A 21,191-nucleotide genomic window follows, 5' to 3' on the forward strand; every position below is an offset into this window, starting at 1 on the left:
ATAAGTTTAGATTTTCCTCAAAAAGTCACCTGTACTTCTCGTCTATGTCATTTGACTCACATACATAATATTTCATACCTAGACCTCCAGAAATACACAGCTTCTCCCCCAGTATAGCAATACGTGGAAAAGAGGGTTCACTTCATGAGTTACTCAGGGGCAGCCCTGGGTGTGCTGGTCTGAGTGTAAATAGTGGGGGAGAAGAGAAGTCGGGTTGAACCAGTGCTTGTGCTTAGCTGGCCCAGGAAGGAGAATTTTCAGGGATGTCCTGAGGGTTCTGCAGGTCATATGCTGCACAATTATAACAAGATGATATTGGCTCCTAGAATTGTGCACAGCTTAGCTTGCACAACCACAAACTGGGAAACTGAGAGAAAGACTCTCAGGCTTGGACTTTAAATGGAGGACTGAGGCCTGGCTGGTTTTGCTCAGTGGATAGAGCATTGGCCTGCAGATTGAAGGGTCCCGGGTTCCATTCTGGTCAAGCGCACATGCCTGGGTTGTGGGCTCGATCCCCAGTGGGAGGCGTGCAAGAGGCAGCTGATCAATGACTCTCAATCATCATTGATGTTTCTATCTCTCTCTCCCTCTCTCCCTTCCTCTCTGAAGTCAATTTAAAAAAAAAAAAAAATGGAGGACGGAGGCCAGTCCTGCCTCTTCCAAGCTTCCTTTCATATTGTGTTTCCCCCATAGAGAACTAAGCAAACACTAAGAGTAGAGGTTCACTTTGTAGCTCAACCTCCACCCACAGCCATTGCTGCTTCTGCTGCAGACCAGCAGGAAAGGATGATTATGTAGAGATTTTCTCTCCTAAAAATAGGTTTTGATTAATAGCAAAATGTGTGTGGTCTTCCTTACTGCTTATTTTTGGGACGGGCAGCAATGAATCCTGAGTGAGAGACCTGCTAAAGGAACAGGAAGCCAGGCCATAGATGGAAGGCCGGAGCCAGGCTGAGTGAAGGGAACTGTTTCTGCCAGAGACTGCAAAACTAGAAGGAAAAAAAAGGCACAGTCATATGCTTGCCAATCTCAAAATCTGTCAGCAGAGAAATGCTCGGATGCCTGGTATTCCATATTACCCTTCCTGCCGTTCTCCTTGGGTGGAGAGGCTGACCATCATGGGAAGAGTTTCCGTGTCAGTTCTGCTCACTCTCGCCCATTGGTTGGAAATGGGTCAAGGCAGCTCTTAAATAGAAGCCTTCAGTAAAGGAGGGGTAGGAGGAGGAAGAGAAGGAGGGGATCATGATGATAGCTACCATTGTTGTCTATCTTTGATAGGCCAATCATTGCGCTAAGTGCTTTACACTCATTATTTCTCTTCATCCTCACAGCAATGATGTAAGATAAATTCTATTATCTTTATTTTTTATCTAGGACCATGCAGCTCAGAGAGGTTACATGACTTGCCCAAAGTCACACAGCTAAGTGGTGAAGCTGAGATTTGAATCTTAGGAAGCTGGGGTTTTTTTTAACCACTGCTCAGGGTTAGTGGTGTTGTCAGTCTACACAGGCACATTCCCACCTGACAACATGTGAGACGTTAGGAAGTTCCTGACTTAAAAATGACCCGTACAAACAAATGGCTTCTGTTGTTCTTTACTCCGGCCAATTCCCCTTACCAGCATCAGACCCCCTTGTGTGGAAGACACTGAAAATGATTTGCAACTTTTAAAGATATGGGAGAAGGAGAGAAGCTGAAAAAAATAAATTGTTCAGGAGAACCAAACTCTTGAAACAGATTTTCCAGCAAGATAGGCCTGTTTACAGGGTAGCTCTCCAGACCAAAAATATTCTTCCTAATATGACCAAAATGTTATAACTTCAATTCTACTGTTCTACGATTTAAATCTCACTAGTAATAGACTTATTTTGGATTCAGAAGTATTCTCTTAAAGTACTGATACTGAAAAGCTAATAGTCATTCACACTTTAGTAAAATTTTATTTACTTGCAACCTAGATGAGAACTGCTGTGCTGAGGAACTACAATTTCTGATAGGGGTGGAAACAGAGGTGGGTAATTTTAGGGTAAGTAGGGTTATAAGGGTTGAAACATGCCTGACTGGTACAGTGCCCCAGAGGGCTTGGATTAATAGAGAATATTAGCTGTACAGGGAAGGAGGCAGAAGAAGGAGAAAAGTACAGAAAAGGAAATGGTAGAGTGCCAAAGACAAACTATTTCAGAATTGCCCCATAACAAGCTCTATGTCCAGGGAAAGGAAAGAAAACTTACTCCTCTTCTCTATTCCTAGTCCCTAAAAGACCTTCATTAGGCTAATTCAAATCTCGTTCTCATTTCCAATTGTTTGAAAATACTGTTCCCTCTGCCTGAAGCACAATTTCTCATCTCCTCCTAACACCCGACATATTTTTAAATTGTGGTAACATAGATGTAACATAAAATTTGCCAACTTAACCATTTTTTAAGGGTAAAGTAGTGCTAAGTACATTCACACTGTTGTGCAACCAATCTCTAGAACTCTTTTCATCTTGCAAAACTGAAACTGTATACCCATGAAATAACTCCCCATTCTCCCCCAGCCCCCAGCCCCCCGACAACCACCATTCTACTTTCCGCTATCCCCCAACTGTTACCTCTTTCCCTGGTTAACTCTTACTCACCATTCAGTTCCCAATTTCGTTCTCAAGTCGACCTCCCTCCGGGCAGTTTTCCTGTGCCTCCCACCCAATCCTCTCCACCGACTGGGTGGCAGGCCTCTTCCACCCGCTCTCACTGCACCCTGTGCGTGGCCCATCACAGCATCTCTCTTACAGAATGGTCTACTTTCTAGGCTTTTCTCTCCACTAGACTGCAAGCTTTTTAAGGACAGGGACCCACCAGTACCACGGGACCTGGCAGAATGCTGCTGGCACACACAGACTATAGGTGTTTTATGTGCATTTGAATAATAAAAGAGTTCAGCTATAATACGGGTTAAACTGGTTTTTTTGTTTTTTAAGAATGAGCTGGGAGACTCACCACCAAGCAGAACGTAGTCTTTGCAGGAAAATGCATTCCAGTAGGCTGCCCTTATAAGCACAGAGTACCTCTTTCAGGGCTTAGAATGTAGGAAACGTATTTGTCCCCTTGATTTGCTCAACGACCTTAAAGAATAACTCTTATATCTCTTTGTGTTTAACATCCCCCATTCGTTTTTTAGGAAAATGGATATAACACTACTCTGAAAATAATATCCCCTGGAATTGAGTTCAAAGAGCAATTTAACAAAAAGTTGTGAAAACTCTATAGGTGATTCCAGTAACTGGAATCACCTATAGAGTTTTCACAACTTTTGTTTCCTTATTGGTCATTTTGTTTTAATAAACAGTTTCAGATAAAAAAGATAGGATTCTAAAAAATTATATAAATGGTGGACATTGATTATTTGTGGACTTGAAGATCGGTTTCAAATAATTATAAAAGACTTCAGAAGTCAGGGACACATGAAATTTGTCATTTTGCAGAAGCAAGAAGTCAAATCCTAGACATCATGAAGGTGGGAGACAGAAGACCATCAGTAAACTAGGGAGTGGGTACAGCACCCACATCTCAGTGTCGTGGTCTATATTCATTGTAACATCTGCAATAGCTCATGTTACATTATTTTTTTTAAAAGAAGAACACTGATTTATTTTTTTTATCATTTTTTCTTTTTTTATATATTTTTATTGATTTCAGAGAGAAGGAGAGATAGAAACATCAATGATGAGAGAGAATCATTGATCAGCTACCTCCTGCATGCCCCCTACTGGGATTGAGCCTGCAACCGAGGTATGTGCCCTTGACCAGAATCGAACCCGTGATCCTTCAGTGCACAGGCCTCGCTCTATCCACTGAGCAAAACTGGCTAGGGCTATTGTTTTTGCTTAGTGGCCCTTAAAAGAAGGCCAATTGCTGGGGCTGGTGATGGAAGTAAGAGAAAGTGAAGTGGGTTTAACAATTTGATGAGTCTCTGACCCCCAAAAATGGTTTTATAAATTACTCTAATCCTTTGTTTATAGATTCATTTATTTATAGACTCATCAAGAGTCTAAAGAGTTCCCCTTCTTTTTTCATTTCTACTTTAGTTTTATTGGGAATATGATATACAAGGGATATTCACAAATCTAAGGATTCCTGAAATTCTCGGAATGTGTCCCTCCCAAAGCAGTCAAGATCTGCAGTTCACTTAATGTATGAGATGCACGTGGCATCAGGGCCTTCCTCAAGCAGTGAAGTAGGACTTGGCACAACACATTTTAAGGCTGATATGTGTGTATGTGTATCATTTATATTTCTCAACCCATAGAAAGGTTTGGTATACTAATTTTTGTTCTGTCAAGTGCTCAAAAATTATACTTTTCATTAATAATCTATAAATACTGTTTTCTATTTTATCACCCTTCAGATGTTTATCTTCTCATCAAAGAACAAAAAAAAACATAGAGAAGCATGAGGCTTTTCCTCAGGATTTTTTTTCCTCCTGGTTTCTCTCTTGCTGCTTTCATACATCTCCCTGTGGCCTAAGCCTTTTCACTTGCTATTGTCTTAGTTCTCTACGATTTGTCATTTGAAAATTAATGAAGACACCAGTATCAGAACATGTCCAATAGAAAGAATTAGCGAGTCTATTTTACAGAGTACCTAAAGATTATTTATTCATTCATTCAATATATAATTGACCACCTACTAATGCCAAATACAGTGCTAGGCACAAGAATACAGTTGAGAGACAAAGTCTATGCCTTAAAGTAGTGGAGTGTGCTTAGAGCTTTGAACGAGCACAGGCTACCTCCACCGGGAGGTTGAGAAGTATTTTGGAAGCAGAGGACACTTAGGCTGAGTTTCTAAGGATATCTGTAGGGAGCGGCCAAGTAGAAAGAAGAAAAGAGGCTCCAGGGAAAGAGGCCATATGAAGGCTAGAAAAAATGACACCATGGGAGAAGTGAGAGCAGCTTGTAATGCCTGGACCCCAGGGCACACGTAGGGGAGGAAGTGGTGAGAAACTCAGCTAAAGGGGTAAGCAAGAGCTAAATTATAAAGGGCCATAGCCAGCAACTAAGGAATTTATCCCAAAGGCTTTGAGATCCTGTTTACACAGAAATTGACATAACCAAATTTTTATTTCAGAGAAATGATTCTCCCAGCTATGTAAAGAATGGATTGAAGGGGGAAAGGCTAGAGGCTGGGAGACCGGATGTCTATACTAGTTTGAGAGCACGTGAGCAAGAATAATATTTTCTGCACCATTAAGGCCACCACATGAATTAAATGGATTAGCCACTTCGTATGTAGTTCTATCTTCAACCTCTATTTTAATTCCCTCCTTCCATACATTCTTCCACCAGAAGTATCCTTATTAATCTTATGATATATCTTGATTGGAGGATTTCTCATGTAGCTGATTTTTTTTGTTATTGCTACACAAGTCAAATTTAAATTCCATCATCTAGCTTGCGTTCCATTTGGGGCTTGGTAAACTGCCATGTACCACTGGACCTCTCCATAAAAAATAATTTATGAACTTTTGAGAGAAGTTGGTGTTCCCAAAGCTAAAGCCAGACCCTTGAGACTGAGCTAGCCTTAGTCTGCGAAGACATAAGTAAGTAAAAGAACTGTTATTCCAAATTGGAAGAAAAATATTGCTCTTGCATTTATTGCATTTCCATATTTAAATTCAGAATGACTCATATCTTCTAGATCCGTCTAGTTGGCTCCTTTACTAGAGCTCCCTGGGGTATGTCTTTGGCCTGGAGACTTTCTCAGGTCTTGAGCAACTATTTGATATGCCCATCTCACCCTCCTCATCATCCAGGAAGATTTAAAGAGAAAATGTGTAGCATTAGCAAGGTCTTAAATCTTATCCCAAGAACTTGATAATGACAATACCAAAAGGCCATCTTGGGTCTCAGTCTCCTACATTAAACAAGCAGACTTGAGGTTTATTATAACACAATAAACACCCTATAGGTCATAGACGTCTTGAGTCATATCATATGAAATAAGTATTTTTAGATAGCAGTCCTAAGGAAAGGTCAGCTGGCCTATATAAAGGAACCAGAATTATCCTTCCTTTTATGGTTTAGTTTATACTGGGAAGAATTTCTTTTTAATAATCTGGAATTTGCCTTTGCCTCTTCCATTTTGGACCAAAATAAAAACCATGAAGGTACAAAGGCTGACTTTTAGGCCTCCTCCTATTGGTTTCTGCTGTAAGTCCATGTGCAAAGCTCTGAGAAGGCCAAGTTGCTCCCTGAGGTCTGTTTGGCAATGAATAGATCCCTCCTCAATGATGAACCACCGCAAGTGTGGGCAAAGTTCCATGACAGCAGGCTAATGATCAAAGGCTCCTCATGCCTGTGTGGGAAAAGTCCCTAAACAGATTTAAAGAGGCTCCTGCCAGCACCTCCAAAAGCTACTGCCCTTGTGACCACAGAATGTTGGGCCACTTTGGAGCCTATGGGTCTGACATTGTTTCTCAAGCCCTGACGGCATCTATGGAGGAGTCAGGTGGCCCACGTTGCCTGATAAGGTGACTCTTTGGAGTTCAGTTTCCACTCTGATGCCAGGTGGGACCCGCCAGAGTAAATATGACTATCTTTCCTTTTTAACTAAAACAGTGAACCACAACTTGGCAATTAAACATAGTCAACATAGGTTTAAGTAGGAGGAAATTTTAAGGCATCTTATTCCAGACTAGAATCAGATGCTCTTTCCTGCTATTCAAGTCTTGAGTGTTTGGTGAAGGATCCCATGACTTGAAGGCAGAGGAGGCTTGGGATGGGACCCCATGTAGTAAGGGTCATCTCTGAGCTGCCGGTTATCTGGTGGGAAGGCTATCTCCTTGCTAAAAGCCTGTGGTTAGATTAATGCTCGCATTTGAAAATCCGCTCTGGCCTGATGGTGGGCAGCCAGGGAAGGAGAGTGTTTTCTGTTTATCTCTTTAGTGGCAGAAATGTTCATCACAGAAAGACCGCGAGTTCCCAGTTTCAGGCCGGCCTGGAAGCTGTGCCGCCCGTATCTGTGATTGTACACATCTCCTCCGGGATGATGAAAAAGAGCCGGGTCTGTGTTCACAGCCAGTTGTCTGCGTTGGTCAATGAGTTCGTTTCTTCGGCTTGATAACAGGGGTAGATCTCCCCACATTGTTCAGAGAGAAAGCGTTACCACCCCCATTGCTCTATCTCCCAGGAATGCAGTGTGAGTTGCGTCTCCTCCTCGACAGCTTAGACCTCAGTAAATTATCAGGGTCTTGACCCACGAGATGGAGAAGTCTTAAGCGATTTTTCAGCCTCCTATCTAAAAACGTGTTTACATTTCTTGAACTCTGGCTGACTGATTCATTCTCCTGGTGTTGCAAGAACTTTCCTTATGCGTTAGAATTTATAAGTTTCATTTCTAAGAGACCCATGGTTCCTTTCAAGCCACAGTGAAATGAACCTCATCGCAACACGATTCTGCTGGGCTGGATTTGTCCGGGGGCCAAGCAGCTGGGATGTGGCAAGCTCAAGTGAGGCTAACAGGAGGCAGTGCGATGTGGAAGGGAAAGTACAAGATGCTAAATCAGGAGATCCGGTCTTGGGCTATTTCAAGGTATGGCCCTGAGCCAATCCCAGGAAACCACTCTCTGGGCCTCAGTTTCCCCAGCTGTTTTCAATTTTTAAACGTTTTAAATCTGTACAGAAGCCATTTTCAAACGAGACAGAAGAGGACAGCTGAGAAACAACAGAAAAGGAAAGGTCAGCCCACAAGGCATGCCTAGAGGCTTCAGGTCAAGGAGACAAAGAAGCAGAGTCACATGTGGCCACAGGCTCTTAAAAGAGCTACTTGCAAGCAGCAAGCATGGAAAGAACTTTCTGTTGGACACTCGTCCCACACAAGAGGCTAAACTCCTTTGACAGAGGAGCCATGCGCCTGGCTAAATTTGTTCCTCAAATAAACACTCCTTTATAAACACTGAATTTACTTTCTAAGAGGAAGAAAGAAAAACAAAATAAGCCCTATCCCTCTGCAGCTTGGGGTTTCAATCAGGCAGTCTTGGGCTCGAAGCCTCATTGGTGGCCAGCCAGTGGTTGCCCTATGAGCCAGGAGGTCCTGGTTCAATACTCCATCGGGACGCATGCCTGGGTTGCGGGCTCGATCCCCAATAGGGGGCGTGCGGGAGGCAGCCGATCAATGATTCTCTCTCATGATTGATGTTTCTCTCTCTCTCTCCCTCTCCCTTCCTCTCTGAAATCAATAAAAATATATATTTTTAAAATACCTCACTAGTTATACAACCTTGAGGCGGTGACTTTACCTTCTGAGCCTCAGTTTCCACACCTGTAGGGAGCAGAGATAGCACAACCTCGGAGGAGAGGCGTGTGGATGACACACCAACTCCATGTCTGTGTCTGTGGGGCGCCTGCTCCTTGGGGGGGTCCCACTGTGGCATCACGCCCCCTCCTCTCCTGTTGCCCCTCCACACTGTGAGGGGAAAGGGAAAAGGGGACATCTCTGATCTCTCAATCTAGAAGGTTGCAGAAGCATTTTCCTGCTCCTGTGAAGTGCTATCATACAAAATTCATATTCAGCAGCATCGGCAGATTTTTCCCATCAATATTTCCTTTTTAATTTCAGCTTTATCTGAGTCTTAGTAGCATAAAGAATTTCATTTTTTTTTCTTTTAAAGATCAACCAAGACAAGAAAATAGAAATTTGAATATGTCTTAATGCTATATATAACGGGTGTTTAGACTGCCCATAGAGGTTATGGGTATTATTTGTTGAGTAAATATGAATGCCATCTGTGTAGGTATGTGTGTTTATAATCTTACACATAAGAACTAGGTGTGCATGTATATGGTATGTATAAAAATTCATGAGACCTACATCTGACAACTTGGGTTCTTTTCTAATTTCTACCACAGCAAACACTGAATCTGGAACCGATCTTCCCATGGATCTTAATAAAACCTCACCTTTGACCGAAAAGCCAGAGAAGCAGGTACAGTATTGATTTTATTTATTTATTTATTTATTTATGATACATTTTTGTTGTTTTCAGAGAGGCAGGGAGAGGGAAAGAGAGAAACATCAATGATGAGAGAATCATTGATTGGCTGCCTCCTGCATGCTCCTGACTGGAGATCGAGCCCACAACCTGGGCATGTGCCCTTGACTGGAACTGAACCCGGGACCCTTCAGTCCGTAGGCCGATGCGCTAACCACTGAGCAACCGGCTAGGGCTACAGTATTGATTTTAAATGAGCAGGAGATGGGGAGTCAGAACGTTTGGGTTCTTGTCCTGGCTTGCTGTGTGACCCTAAATGAGATTCTTCCCTTCTCTGGGCCTCATCTGCCTCATCAATAAAATGAGACAAATGAACTATAAAATCCCAGAGGTTCCTTCACTCACAGACCGGGAATGTTTTGTCTGGCTCTTCGTGTTCATGAATAAGCTGAATGGGCTTTTCCCTCATTTCTGGAACAAAGAACAAAGAAAGGTACCATCCATTGAGGCTGGAAGCACTAAGACTTCGTGGCAATGGGCCTGTCTTTTCCACTCCAATTCTCATTCCTAATGTGAGTGGACGTGGGGGCGGGGGGGGAGGAATAGAGCTATTAAGAAAAAAAACACAAGGATGCCTTAAAGAAAGGAGAAAAAGGCTGCATCCGGGTGGGTTAGGAATATCAGTGATTCAAAGGCATATGTTCACAAATATTTGCAATTTTGTTCCTTCATTTGAGGCTGGAACTATCTTCCAGCTCTCTGGAGAGACAACTCAGGGGAATTCCTGCTGCTGCTCAGGGTTCCCAGACCCTGAAGCAGGAGCAGCCCAGCTCCCGCCTCTCAGGTCGGTCCCTGGTGTGACAGCCGAGGAGCAAGGGCGCTTGATCTCTCTTCTCTCTTATCTCCCACTTCCTGCCCCAGCCCGACTTCCACCTCTTCCCTCACACTCATTAAAAAACAATCTTAAATATACATTTTAATAGATTTTTTTTAAATCTGATAAAAGTCGTTTTTGTTTTCATCTGTGCGACTAGCTGGCTCTGTGGAAAGACCCGAACTTTCCTTTAGACACCCAGGCCTAGATCAGGCTTCCGCTGAGCCACCCCTTCCACACAACCAACGTTTTGTTTTTTTGTTTTTACATTCCCACTTTGAAGGCATACTTTGTAGGGGATCGAGAAGCTTTTCTAAGAGAGACTGTAACTATGGAAAAGCTAATATGCTATATATTTCCTTAAAATCTATTTTTATTGATTTCAGAGCAGAAGGGAGAGGGAGAGATAGAAACATCAGTGATGAGAGAGAATCATTGATCAGCTGCCTCCTGCATGCCCCCTAGTGCAGTTCGAGCCTACAACCCAGGCACGTGTCCTTGACCAGAATCAAACCTGGGACCCTTCAGTCCGCAGGCCAATGCTCTACCCACTGAGCCAAACTGGCTAAGGCCATATGCTCTGTTTTGGTAATTCCACAACTCCAAAGGCCCTGCAAATACCTCACCCTAAACACGCTCCACATTCACCCAGCCCCGTGGCTGTGTTTCAGGAGAATTGACATCACCTGCCATGAAAAAAGGGGCTCAGTCGTGTCAAATTAAGTCCTAGAGTCTGAACTGTTAACCTCGCAGTCAGAGGAACACCAGGCCGAGGGTCTGACACTCTAACCCTGGGTCGCCCGTGAGGCTGTGGCAAAACCAGCTGCTCTGAGAACTTCACGTGCCCCCTTCGTGAAAAGAGGGGAGTCGTCCCCCCAGAGCCAATTGCCTTCTTTCGTCTAGCAGCAGCCCCCAAAAGGAGAACCACTTAAGGAAAAGTCTAGGGAGCCCCACCAGCCCTTAACACAGAGAAAATGGAGGTGGAGTGGGGGTGGTACCCTCCTTGCCGACCCCCCCTTACTTCTTGAGGCTAATGGCCCTTTATTAGATTAATCACTGACTTCGATTTTAACTACTTCCTCAGCCTACTCCATGTAAATGACTAATTTCGAGTTACTATAAAGCATCTGGAAAGGATTTAGAAACAAATTTCTGCCCAGCAGATTTCAGTTACGTACCTTGATGGATTCCTCTCGCTGTCGCCTTCCACTCTGAAGCAGGCTAGGATATCGCACAAAATTGATCTTTATCAGCATCAGCAGTTCCTGCTCTTCCTTCCTGCCCGCGAATTCCCCACTGACTCATCCTCTCCCTCCCTCACTGGGGTCTTCCCATATTAGGAGTTCAGTCACATAAAATGCTTTTACATTTTTATCCCGGCGCTGGCTGCCAGGGGAGCAAAAACCCCAAAGGTGGGGTGCTTTGGCAGCCCCGCGCTTTAGGGAGAAGTCACAGACCCAGAATTGGGAGATAACTTCTGAGGGGTGGGTAAGAGAGCGAGCCAGCGAGTGCTTGGCAGACGTGACTGGGTTCATGGATGCACCCGGTTCCGGAGGCTGCCTATGGATGCCCCCTACTGGCTGGATTTATTTTTTTATATATATATTTTTTTTATTGATTTCAGAGAGGAAGGGAGAGGGAGAAAGAGGTAGAAACATCAAGGGGAAGAGATAATCAGCGATCGGCTGCCTCCTGGACGCCCCCACACTGGGGATGAGCCCGCAACCCGGCATGTGCCCTGATCGGGAACCGAACCGTGACCTCCTGGTTCACTGGTCGATGCTCAACCACTGAGCCACCTGGCCGGGCGGTACTGCCTGGATTTAAACGCCTCTGCTGTGCGTTTCCTGAGCGGGGTCTGCGCTGGGAAGGGGGCAGGAAGATCTGGGGCTCCTGCCTCCAATACACAGGATGGCAAATCGTGGGCCTAGCTCCTGAGACACCCCTCCACACCTGGGGACGGACCAGGGCCTCGGAGGCGCATCCATAAATAGAAATGAGAGGAGCAACTGACCTCAACCACTTCCTAGGCGTTGGAGGAGGGGGGTTCAGTCGGGGGCGGGGGGGGGCGGGGCGGAGGGGGCAGAAAACTACAAGGGGAAATGTGGAGATGAAAAGAGCAATGAAAAAAGGACAGGGAGACAAGCAGACGTGTTTCCACTCCAAGCTCCCACTTCCTCTTTCAAATGAACGGCCTCCCCACTGCGAACAGAATCAAGTATTTATAAGGCATTTTTTGCATATTAATAACAGCTGCAGATGGAGCGCTGCCCGTGCTGAGGTCCTAAAGGTATGGCGCCCTTTTTTAATGCGGGTCCTTCCAGCTCCTCACGGAACGTGATCGTCTCCTTCACATGTATTCCCCTTCCTGCCTCGTGGCACCTCCTGAGGCCTTTCATTTGATTAAGAGAAATTTCGTGCCTGGGATACGGTCAGAGACCAGAGCGGTTCCTACCTGGTGGCTGACATCAATCGCCGGCGACGCGGTCCTCTTCCCCAGGGCCTCTCTGTGCAGAGGCTGCAGCGCGGGTGAGGTGACCAGCACCTAAGGAGAGTATTAAAATTGTAAATGGAAATTCTAGGAGGAAACATTAACATATCTATGCTGGGGGAGGGGGGGAGAAGGATGAAAGTAAAACTTTTTAAGTTTAAAAATGATTGCATTCACTAAAACAGCATTATTATCTATACTCAGTAAAGATCACGTTCAACTTGAGAAGGAAAACATTGAGAACCCGGAAAAATAAGCAAAAGACAAACAATAATAGTGATAGAAAGCAAGTATGGGAAAATATTCCTCCTGCGTGGCAATTTAAACGCAAATTGAGGCAAACTGGAGATCAATGCTCTATTTGAGATGCGTGTCTCCTCTCGATTTTTTATAAGGCAACACCCAGTACTGCCAAGGTTTGGGTAAAACCCGCACACTCCTGGTGGGGTGTAACCTGTTTCAATCCATGTGTAAAGCAAAACGGCAATATCACTTGTGAAAACAGGAAAAAAAATATTTATAGCCATTGATTTGCTGTTTCTGACTTCTGGGAATTTATCCTAAGGGAATAATTCAGCAGGAAAAAAAGTGAGTGAAGATGTCTATTGCAGCATTATCTATAATAGAGAAAAATGGGAAACAGCCTATAATAGTCCAACATGGGAGAGTTAACTGTGACATAGCCCTCTCAGTGAGGGGTTTAACTCAGGCATTAAAAAACGATGCCTGTTCCAGCTAGAAATTGTGATTTAATACTAATGGAATGATGCAGGGTTTCTTAACCTCAACACCACTGGCATGTGGGGCCAGAGAGTCTTTGTGGCATGGGTTTTCCTGTACATTGTAGGTTATTGAGCAGCATCCCGAGCCTCTACTCACTAAAGGCCAGTAACACTCCCCCAGTTGTGACCATCCAAAGATGTCTCCGGACCTCGCCACATGTCCCCGGAGGGCAAATCACAGCCAGTTGAGAACTGCCAAGGTGACTTTAAAAATGGAAGTCAAAGTGATGTCAACCGTGACTGCTGCCATATGTTTGTAAAAATGTATGTATAGCCCGGCCAGCGTGGCTCAGTGGTTGAGCATAAAGCCATAAACCAGGAGGTTGCTGTTTGATTCCCGGTCAGGGCACGGTCAGGGCACGTGCCCAGGTTGCAGGCTTGATCCTCGCTCGGTAGGGGGTGTGCAGGAGGCAGCCAATCAATGATTCCCTGTCATCATTGATGTTTCTGTCTCTCTCCCCCTCTCCCTTCCTCTCTGAAATCAATAAAAAATATACATTTTTTAAATGAATCTGTAAGGAAAAGACTTGCATATAACGCATTCAAAAAAGTGCAGTCATGCTAATTAAAATTAGGGATGTGTTAGGTTGAGTTTTTTTGTTTTCAGTCTGCCTGTTTTTCTTTTTTTCAAAATTCCCCCTGTAAGAAGGAACAATAGATCATGAGGACACCTGTTTTTAAGTCTGGCTTAAAATAAATGAGGGGGTCACAGAAAATAAGTGTACAGAAAACTAAACAAGGGTCAACACCATAGCACCATTATTTTTTTAACTTCTGTTAGTTAAAATTATTTAACATTCATTAGGTTTTATTAGATTGTTGGATAGGGCTATCAGAATTCTCCTGTTCAGGATCTCAATCCCTTTCAGCATTCTATGCCTCTGATCCTAGGCCTTGGGAACAATGAACTTGCCTCTTTTTCTGAAAAGTTTGCATCTCAAAGTATAAAACTCTCTTGTCCATCCAGATCTCTCTATGTAATCCTGGGGCGGGAGGGGCCCTGAGCCCACTGGTTTATAGAGCTGTCAGGTCAGAGAGGTTGTCGGTAAAGAGTATCAAAGAACAAGCTCAAACCCTAATTAGCTTACCCCAGAATCGTTGCATCTCTTTGTTTAAAGTAAGAAAGAAACCTCACCAGATTTCAGAGTCCGCTTTCTCTCCGTGAGAGAGAGCAAACATCCTTCCTCACAGGCTTTGTCTTGGGTTGGGTTTGGTTGCTTTGTAGGGATTAGAACTTTGGTAGTGTCCTAAAATCCTGTCACACTGGACTCGCCTTTTCCCCATTTCACAAAGCCACTTCTATTTCGGCCCAGATTATCTCTCTTGACCTCAGGTTTCATGAGTTTACAACAGTAGAAATTCATATTTGATCTTCTGTGGTCTAAATTTACCTCTTTTGGCTTTCAAAGAGTAGCCTGTAATTCTAGTGCACTGGGATTTAGGTTGAATAAACCTATGTTTACCCCATCTGTTTCCTCGGTGGTTTCACAGATGGTGTTCATATCGCCTTTCAGCCTTCCTCTTTCAGGACAAAGAAAACACACACACACACACACACACCTGTAGACACACTAAGTTTTTGTACAAAGGTACAAAGATAGCCTTTTCAGTGTCCTTCTGATACCCTACCTTCTGTTGAACTTTTTGACTGATATCTAAAAGCACAAGCTAGACTCTCTGTAAAGACAGACTTTCTTTCTAAATTGCCTACTCACCTTTGTATCCCATGTGTTTAGCGTTTAGCACAGTTCCTGGCACATGGTAGCTATGGGGTGGGATAGATTAAATCTTTTGTCGACCATAAGGTCCATGTTCCGGGGGTAGAAAAAGCCCCTAATCTTCTAAATTGGATTTGGAGATTGTGCTTGTTTTATTTCCAGTGATAATGATGTGGAAGTTCAGATGACATTTCTCTAACAATCCCATAATCTCCAGATACTTCCTCCTGTTGGTTGCCACAATTTGGTATTTCACAATTTGGAAAAGCTTTGGGTTGTGTGCAGATTGAAGATGTCATTAGGCCTCCTTCTTAGAGATGTTTTTGAGGCTGATGGGTAAGATTGGGCCTAGCACTGATCTGTAGGAGAATTAACTGTCTGCGTTTCCCCGTCTAGAGAAGTATGCTGTATTTCCCACCCTGTGTTCTTCATTTCTGAACACCTGGTACAGCATTTCCCCAAGTTCCATGCTCCAACCCCCTTCCTCTCTCCCTGGTTTCCTCAATAGCTTTGGTTGTAAAACTTTGCAAAGGTTTTTTGAAGATCTAAGCAAACTTCATCTTTTGGTTCAACCACAGGATTACTTTGTCAGCCCAAAAACCTCACTGACAATTTAAGGATAATTTACAGAGAGGGATTTGTTTCTAATTACAAAATCAAGGCTTTCATTTGTTGAATGTTTACTTAGACTATTATTTATTCCAGTAAGTCTTTGTTTATTGATTTGCTGGCTGCTGGTTCCAACCAGACACATAATATGTGCCTAGTTAATTATTTTTCTTTTGTATTTTTATTATGGAAAATTTGAAGCATATGCAAAAGTAGAGAGAATAGTGTAATGAATCTCCATGTACCTGTCATAAGCTTCAACAGTTCCCTCCCCATTGTCTGGAGAGGATATTTTTAAGTGGTCCTAACAGCCAATGTGTTTGAGGTTAACTATGTGAAGGGTTTAGGATTCTCTCCCTTCACCTTTACAGCATCCCTATGAGGTAGATACAGTTATTATTCCCATTTTTGCAGATGAGAAGACAGATGTCACGACAGACAGGGCCCAATTCCGCATGTGGCCTGTGCTAACCAAGAGGCCTACTGGTTTGGGAACCTCATCAAGCTGCACTGAGATCCCAGCTTCTTCTGTACTGTCCCTGGGGTGGCAGGCGGGTAATTGAACGCTCTGAGGCTCAATTTCCTCATCTGCAAAGGATAATATTTCCTCATGGGGTCATGATGAGGATTAGATGAAACAACATATGGAAAGGGATTAGCACAATGCTTGTCACTAAGCAATCCCGATAAATTACAATAGTAACTATTACTCTATCCCCAGCCCTCTGCCTTGAAAGCCATTCTAAAACAGAGCTTGGAGCTTGTGTACCGTGGAAGGGTTCAGAGATGGAAAGAGAGAAGCTTGACAGGCAGGACTCTGAGTCAATCCACCAACTGTTTCCCCCAAGCCCTACCCCCAACCCCTCCAGGATCCTCCATGCTGTCTGGAATTTTGCTCCACTGCTTACAGTTCTGCCTCTTCGAGACTCCTCTGGGTTTCTCATCTCTCACTGTAAACCTTCTTTTAATCTCTTTCTGCTCTGCACCTAAGGGCCAGGGGGCGGAGTTGGGGCAGGGAATTTGGGAGCTGGAAGCACTGCGTCCAGCAGGGCCCCAGCCCCCACAGCAGGGGCTGCTGAGAAAAAGTTAGAGGCCAGAGGACAGCGGGGAGGCCAGTCAAGGGGAGGGGGCAGAAAAGAGAGGGAAAGGACATCTTTCTTCCTTTCCCCCTAGCCTCCTCAGTCCCAGCATTACCGGGGCTAGTTCAACTCCTTGTCCAGTAAATTATGGGTTAGATAAGCTTTTATGGGCCAGTGTGGGAATCAAATACCACGGGTAACATTTCTTTTTCTAGTGAAAATCAACTGATTCTAAATGACCTTTCAGAGTGGAATCGATTTCCAAGTTGAGAGTCCCTATCTCTCGGTTGTCAGATTGGAAAAGTCACGCCAGAGCTGACATAACCAGGAAGGCCCACAAATTGGGGTTAAAGTAAAGTCGGGGCTTAGAAAGAGCCAGGGACTTGCTCCGGTTTCCCACCCTGTACCCACCACCTCCCCCTTCCCACCTCCCACCTCCCACCTCCCACCTCCCAGGCTAAAAGAGGGTGCGTCATCTCCAAACGAGGCCAAGTCCCAGCCTGAATGCAGCCAGACGCCCCCTCACAGCAAAAGCTCCTTTCTACCTCCCCTGGGGCAGGAGACATCACTATTTTGGCTTAAAATTTTTCTCCTCCAGCTCCTGCTAAGCCAGATAAACAATGATTCTGTTGTGTCAACAAAGCACTTAATTAAATTGAGAACAATATCAATTAGAATTCGCAGATAAGACTTCTTTCCAGATAGTGGACAGCCCAGGAATTAAAGTGTCCCGGGTTTCATGATTCAAAAACTCCCTGAGGAGAACAGTGAGGTAGGGAAACTGAGGCACGGAAAGCTGAACAACTTGGCAAAAGTTACCCAGTGAGTCCCTCACAAAAGCTGAGATGGGAGGTTGCAGCCTTTCTCTTCTTAGCCTAATGTTTGCTAGCTATTCTGCTAACGTGCTAAACACTCAGGATGTAAATCTCCTTCCCTTGGCTCGAGGTGCACAAAAGTGGATGGAGACCAAAATTCATGACAGGGAGGAACAAGAAAGCTCTTCTCTGGCTTCCAAGCAAACTGCATCTCCTGAAGCTGTCCTAAAGCTGTCACTCAGCCCGTTTCACCAGCACCACCAAACTGCCCTTAGAAGATGAAAAGTAGGCCAGGATGGCAGGTGGCTAAGAGGAGCATGCTGAACCCAGGTGGCTGGCACAGGAACCACTGAGCAGACTTGTGCTGAGCGGAGCCACACTGTGGTTTGGAGTCCCTTTTGCTCCTCACAAAGAAGCCATGCAGAGAGGCCAAGGAAACCTAGAGATGAGGTCTCAGAGTAGGACCTGGGCGTGGCCAGGGTGGCCGGCCTTGCACAAGCGAGGTCCCCTCCAACTGGATAGAATATGAGAAGCCACTGGTCCACTCAGATCCCTCCAGGCAGCCCAGTCATAGGAGCCCAAAAGAGTTCCTTGCCCCCCCTCAGCCTCACCTGTGACCCCATCCCTACTGCCCACTTACAGGCCCGCAGGCTGCCATGGGCAAGAATTAACAGCCTGAGAAGGCCAAGCACAGGGAAGCTTGCACAGCTCCAGGCAGGCGCGGCCCTTTCCAGGATTTGGTCCCCACCACCCATCAGGGGATGTGGCCCAGGGGAAGCTCAGAATCCCAGGTCCCCTTCCCCACCAAGTCCCAATAACTAAATCTCTCAGATCTATCCATCCCCACTGGGATCCAGAGCCTCTCCTCCCCCATCCACCCAGGGAAGTGGAGGGACAGACTCTCAGCCAAGTAGGGGGCCCAGGGGTCCTAAGGAGAGACTGGCTCTGCTCCTTTTGTTTGCTCACAGGAGGGGGACACACGCCCTGTGTGCACAGAGGTTTCAACTGACAACTTGATAGACCCCATAAGGCTTTCGGCAAAGGCCTCCCGCCCCTGCCCTCCATGCGTGAAGATAATGGTGAGATGTGGGCCCCGGCACATCTCAGATCTTGGCTCCAAAGGCCCTCCTGCCTTCTGTTTTCTTCCTCCAGCTCCGCTTGCCCACAGGTTCCCAGAGACTCTTGGCAGCTCGCTCCCAGGAGAATGAAGTTGTGCGCCGCGTGGGAGGCAGTTAGACAGCGAGAGCGTTGCAGCCTCGTTAATGAGAGACAATAGCTCTTCTTGGAGCCATTAAGCCGCAGCTTCAGAGATGGGGAACCCCAATTAGAAAGGAGTGAGAGAAGAGGAAGGCCTGAGAGACGCCTGTAGGACAGATCCGTATCTTTGGTGGCTCTGTGGGACCCATGGGTGGAGATCTAGCTGGTTGGTTTAGCATCTCCTTTCCTCCTTGTGGTAACGTATCCCAGTGACTGTAGGGCCAGCCCACGGTAGTGACCCTTCAAAATACACACGTTGAAGGAGGAGGAAAAATTGTTGGGGAGAAGCGTTTCTCCCTGAGTCTGTAGCTCAGATGTTATAATCCAAGAGTAAGAAAGGAAATGATATTTATTTAATTTGAGGACGACCTCTGTAAGTTTGGCTGCATTATATATGTGTGTGCGTATGGATATTGGTGTACAGCTGATGGCTCTCTTTTGTTCTGGCTTTCAGCTGAATCACATCATGTTTACAGCAAGATAATAATCCTGGATTTTCCATGGCTCAGTCTCTCGGAGTGTTAGATCTTGAATTCATTAGCAGTCATCCCCTTAAATGTCAGATAACATTTTAAATGCCAAGAACTTACGCAACACCTTCTGTGCAATTCAAATCAGCTTTACCCCATTAGCTCATTAATCTTTATTGTTTCATGTACTGAAGGGAAAGGCTTCCAGGTGTTTTTAGCAGGACATAGAAATATTAAAGTATGTACAGGTGAAGGACGGGGTTTTGACTTTCTGCTCAACATTTCACCCGTCCATCCGTGTTGTGATCATCCCCACTACAGCATGCACATAAACGAAACAAAAAAGCTCCAGGCATCTCTGGCTTCTTCTACTTCCCCCACCTTCACCCTTCTGTCTGACTTTGTGTTTTCTTCTCCCTTCTACACCTTCAGAGACCTTGACTTCTGTTCACTACTTATTCTGCAGTCTTTGCTCTCAAAATAGCCCAAGAGCTGCAAGTGTCCATTCTGATGGCTCAGAAAACAGAGGGGTGCCTCACATGGTCAGGGATGGGGCCCAGGAGGCTGGGGCAGAACAGGCAGACATCAGGAATTCTACTTTCCTTTTCAAAGAATCCCTGCTTGGTCTTACCTCTGAATAATCAGCTACACTGACTGCTAAAGATAGATCCTTCCAGGAATAGCTCCTAATTGTCACCCAGCTCTCTGCTCAAATGTCACCTCCTCAGAGAGGTCTTCCCTGATCACCCAAAGGCAAGTCCCACCCCTTCCCCATCAACCTCCATCCTGTCATCATTTCATTGTCTTCTTAGATTTATCACTCCCTAAAATCCTGCTTATTTATGTGTTTGTTTGTCTGACACATACACTATCACTCAGTAAATACCAATTTAATGAACCAATGAAAAACCACCCCTCAGTGGTTGAGCGTCGACCTATGAACCAGGAGGTCACAGTTCAATTCCCGGTCAGGGCATGTGACCATGTTGTGGGCTCGATCTCCAGTGTGGGGTGTGCAGGAGGCAGCAGATCAATGATTTCCTCTCATCATTGATGTTTCTATTTCTCTGTCTCCTCTCCCTTCCTCTCTGAAATCAATAAAAATATATTTTAAAAAAATAAACAGCCCCAAAGCGTAGCTTTCTTTCCTGGTTTCAATTTTCTTTTTCTCCTCTTCTCACTACCTCTCAGAATCCTCTTTATATATTTCATCTTTCCTTTCCTCCCATCTCCCAAGCCCCCTTTCACTATCATTTATTTGTTAGAACTCTTGAACATAATAAGCAAACAGTACTTCACATTCCAGTGACGACAGAGCCTTCATTGAAAACATTCCATTAAGCTAGAATTGATGGCCCCTAGATGTTAGAGAGATGAGCCATATAGTCAAGAGAATTGTTGTATCAAAAGATTTATAGGCCAAGTGCTTTGAAGGGACTTTCTCAAAGCCTCCCAACTCCCCACTCTTCAATCTGAACCCCACATGAGGAGTTACAGTAATTCCAGCCGTTGGGACTGGTCTTGGCTATGCTGCTTGTCCTCCAGCCCAACGCAAAATTGTCTCTTGGAGATAATGGAGAAATTTCCCTTAAATCAGTATTGTCAGATTTCTACTATTCCACCCAGTGATTCATGAATGATTTTGGAAGCTAGAAAGCTTGAAATGCTTTGCTGATTCTAGCTTGGACAAAATGCGTTCATTTGATCTAGAAACAGGGAAGGGCTATCTCACCCGGAGAAGCTAATCAGCTATGGCTGAGATAACCAAAAAAAAAAAAATTGGCTATGTGTTTGTCTTTAACTCTAGCCATATTTCAAAACAAAGGAAAAGGGTGTGAATGTTCATTGGAATGATGGCTGTTTGTGGGGACCCACTAACCATTAATTCATCATTAATACTTAAAAGTAATATAAATGCTATGGGAGGGGATGTTTCTGACAGCCCAGAGAAACAGACTTCTGAGAGTGAGTCTCCTAGAAAATATGGAAATGATCAAGTCCACGCCCAGGGTGATCTCATGGCACACTAATGTATGCAACCCCAGCAAGTCAGCCCTTGGAGATGAGGAGCCAGAGCCACGCAGGGGACAGGCCTCTGGCAGTCGGCACATACTCTCTGTAAAGG

General features: G+C 44.8%; 1 protein-coding gene across 6 annotated transcripts in view; it reads left to right on the forward strand.

Moving 5' to 3' along the window:
- KIAA2012 (KIAA2012 ortholog) overlaps positions 1-21,191 on the forward strand; it is a 115,001-nt gene that overhangs the window by 35,393 nt on the left and 58,417 nt on the right. For all 6 annotated transcript variants that reach the window (XM_070421871.1, XM_070421869.1, XM_070421867.1 and 3 more), the window contains exon 8: positions 8,889-8,965. In XM_070421871.1, the coding sequence (XP_070277972.1) occupies positions 8,889-8,965 (77 nt within the window). The remainder of the gene's footprint in view (positions 1-8,888; positions 8,966-21,191) is intronic.

Source organism: Myotis yumanensis, unplaced genomic scaffold, assembly GCF_028538775.1.
Source record: "Myotis yumanensis isolate MYYU_CA2020_CCGP unplaced genomic scaffold, mMyoYum1.0.hap1 SCAF_8, whole genome shotgun sequence".
Taxonomy (NCBI): Eukaryota; Metazoa; Chordata; class Mammalia; order Chiroptera; family Vespertilionidae; genus Myotis; species Myotis yumanensis.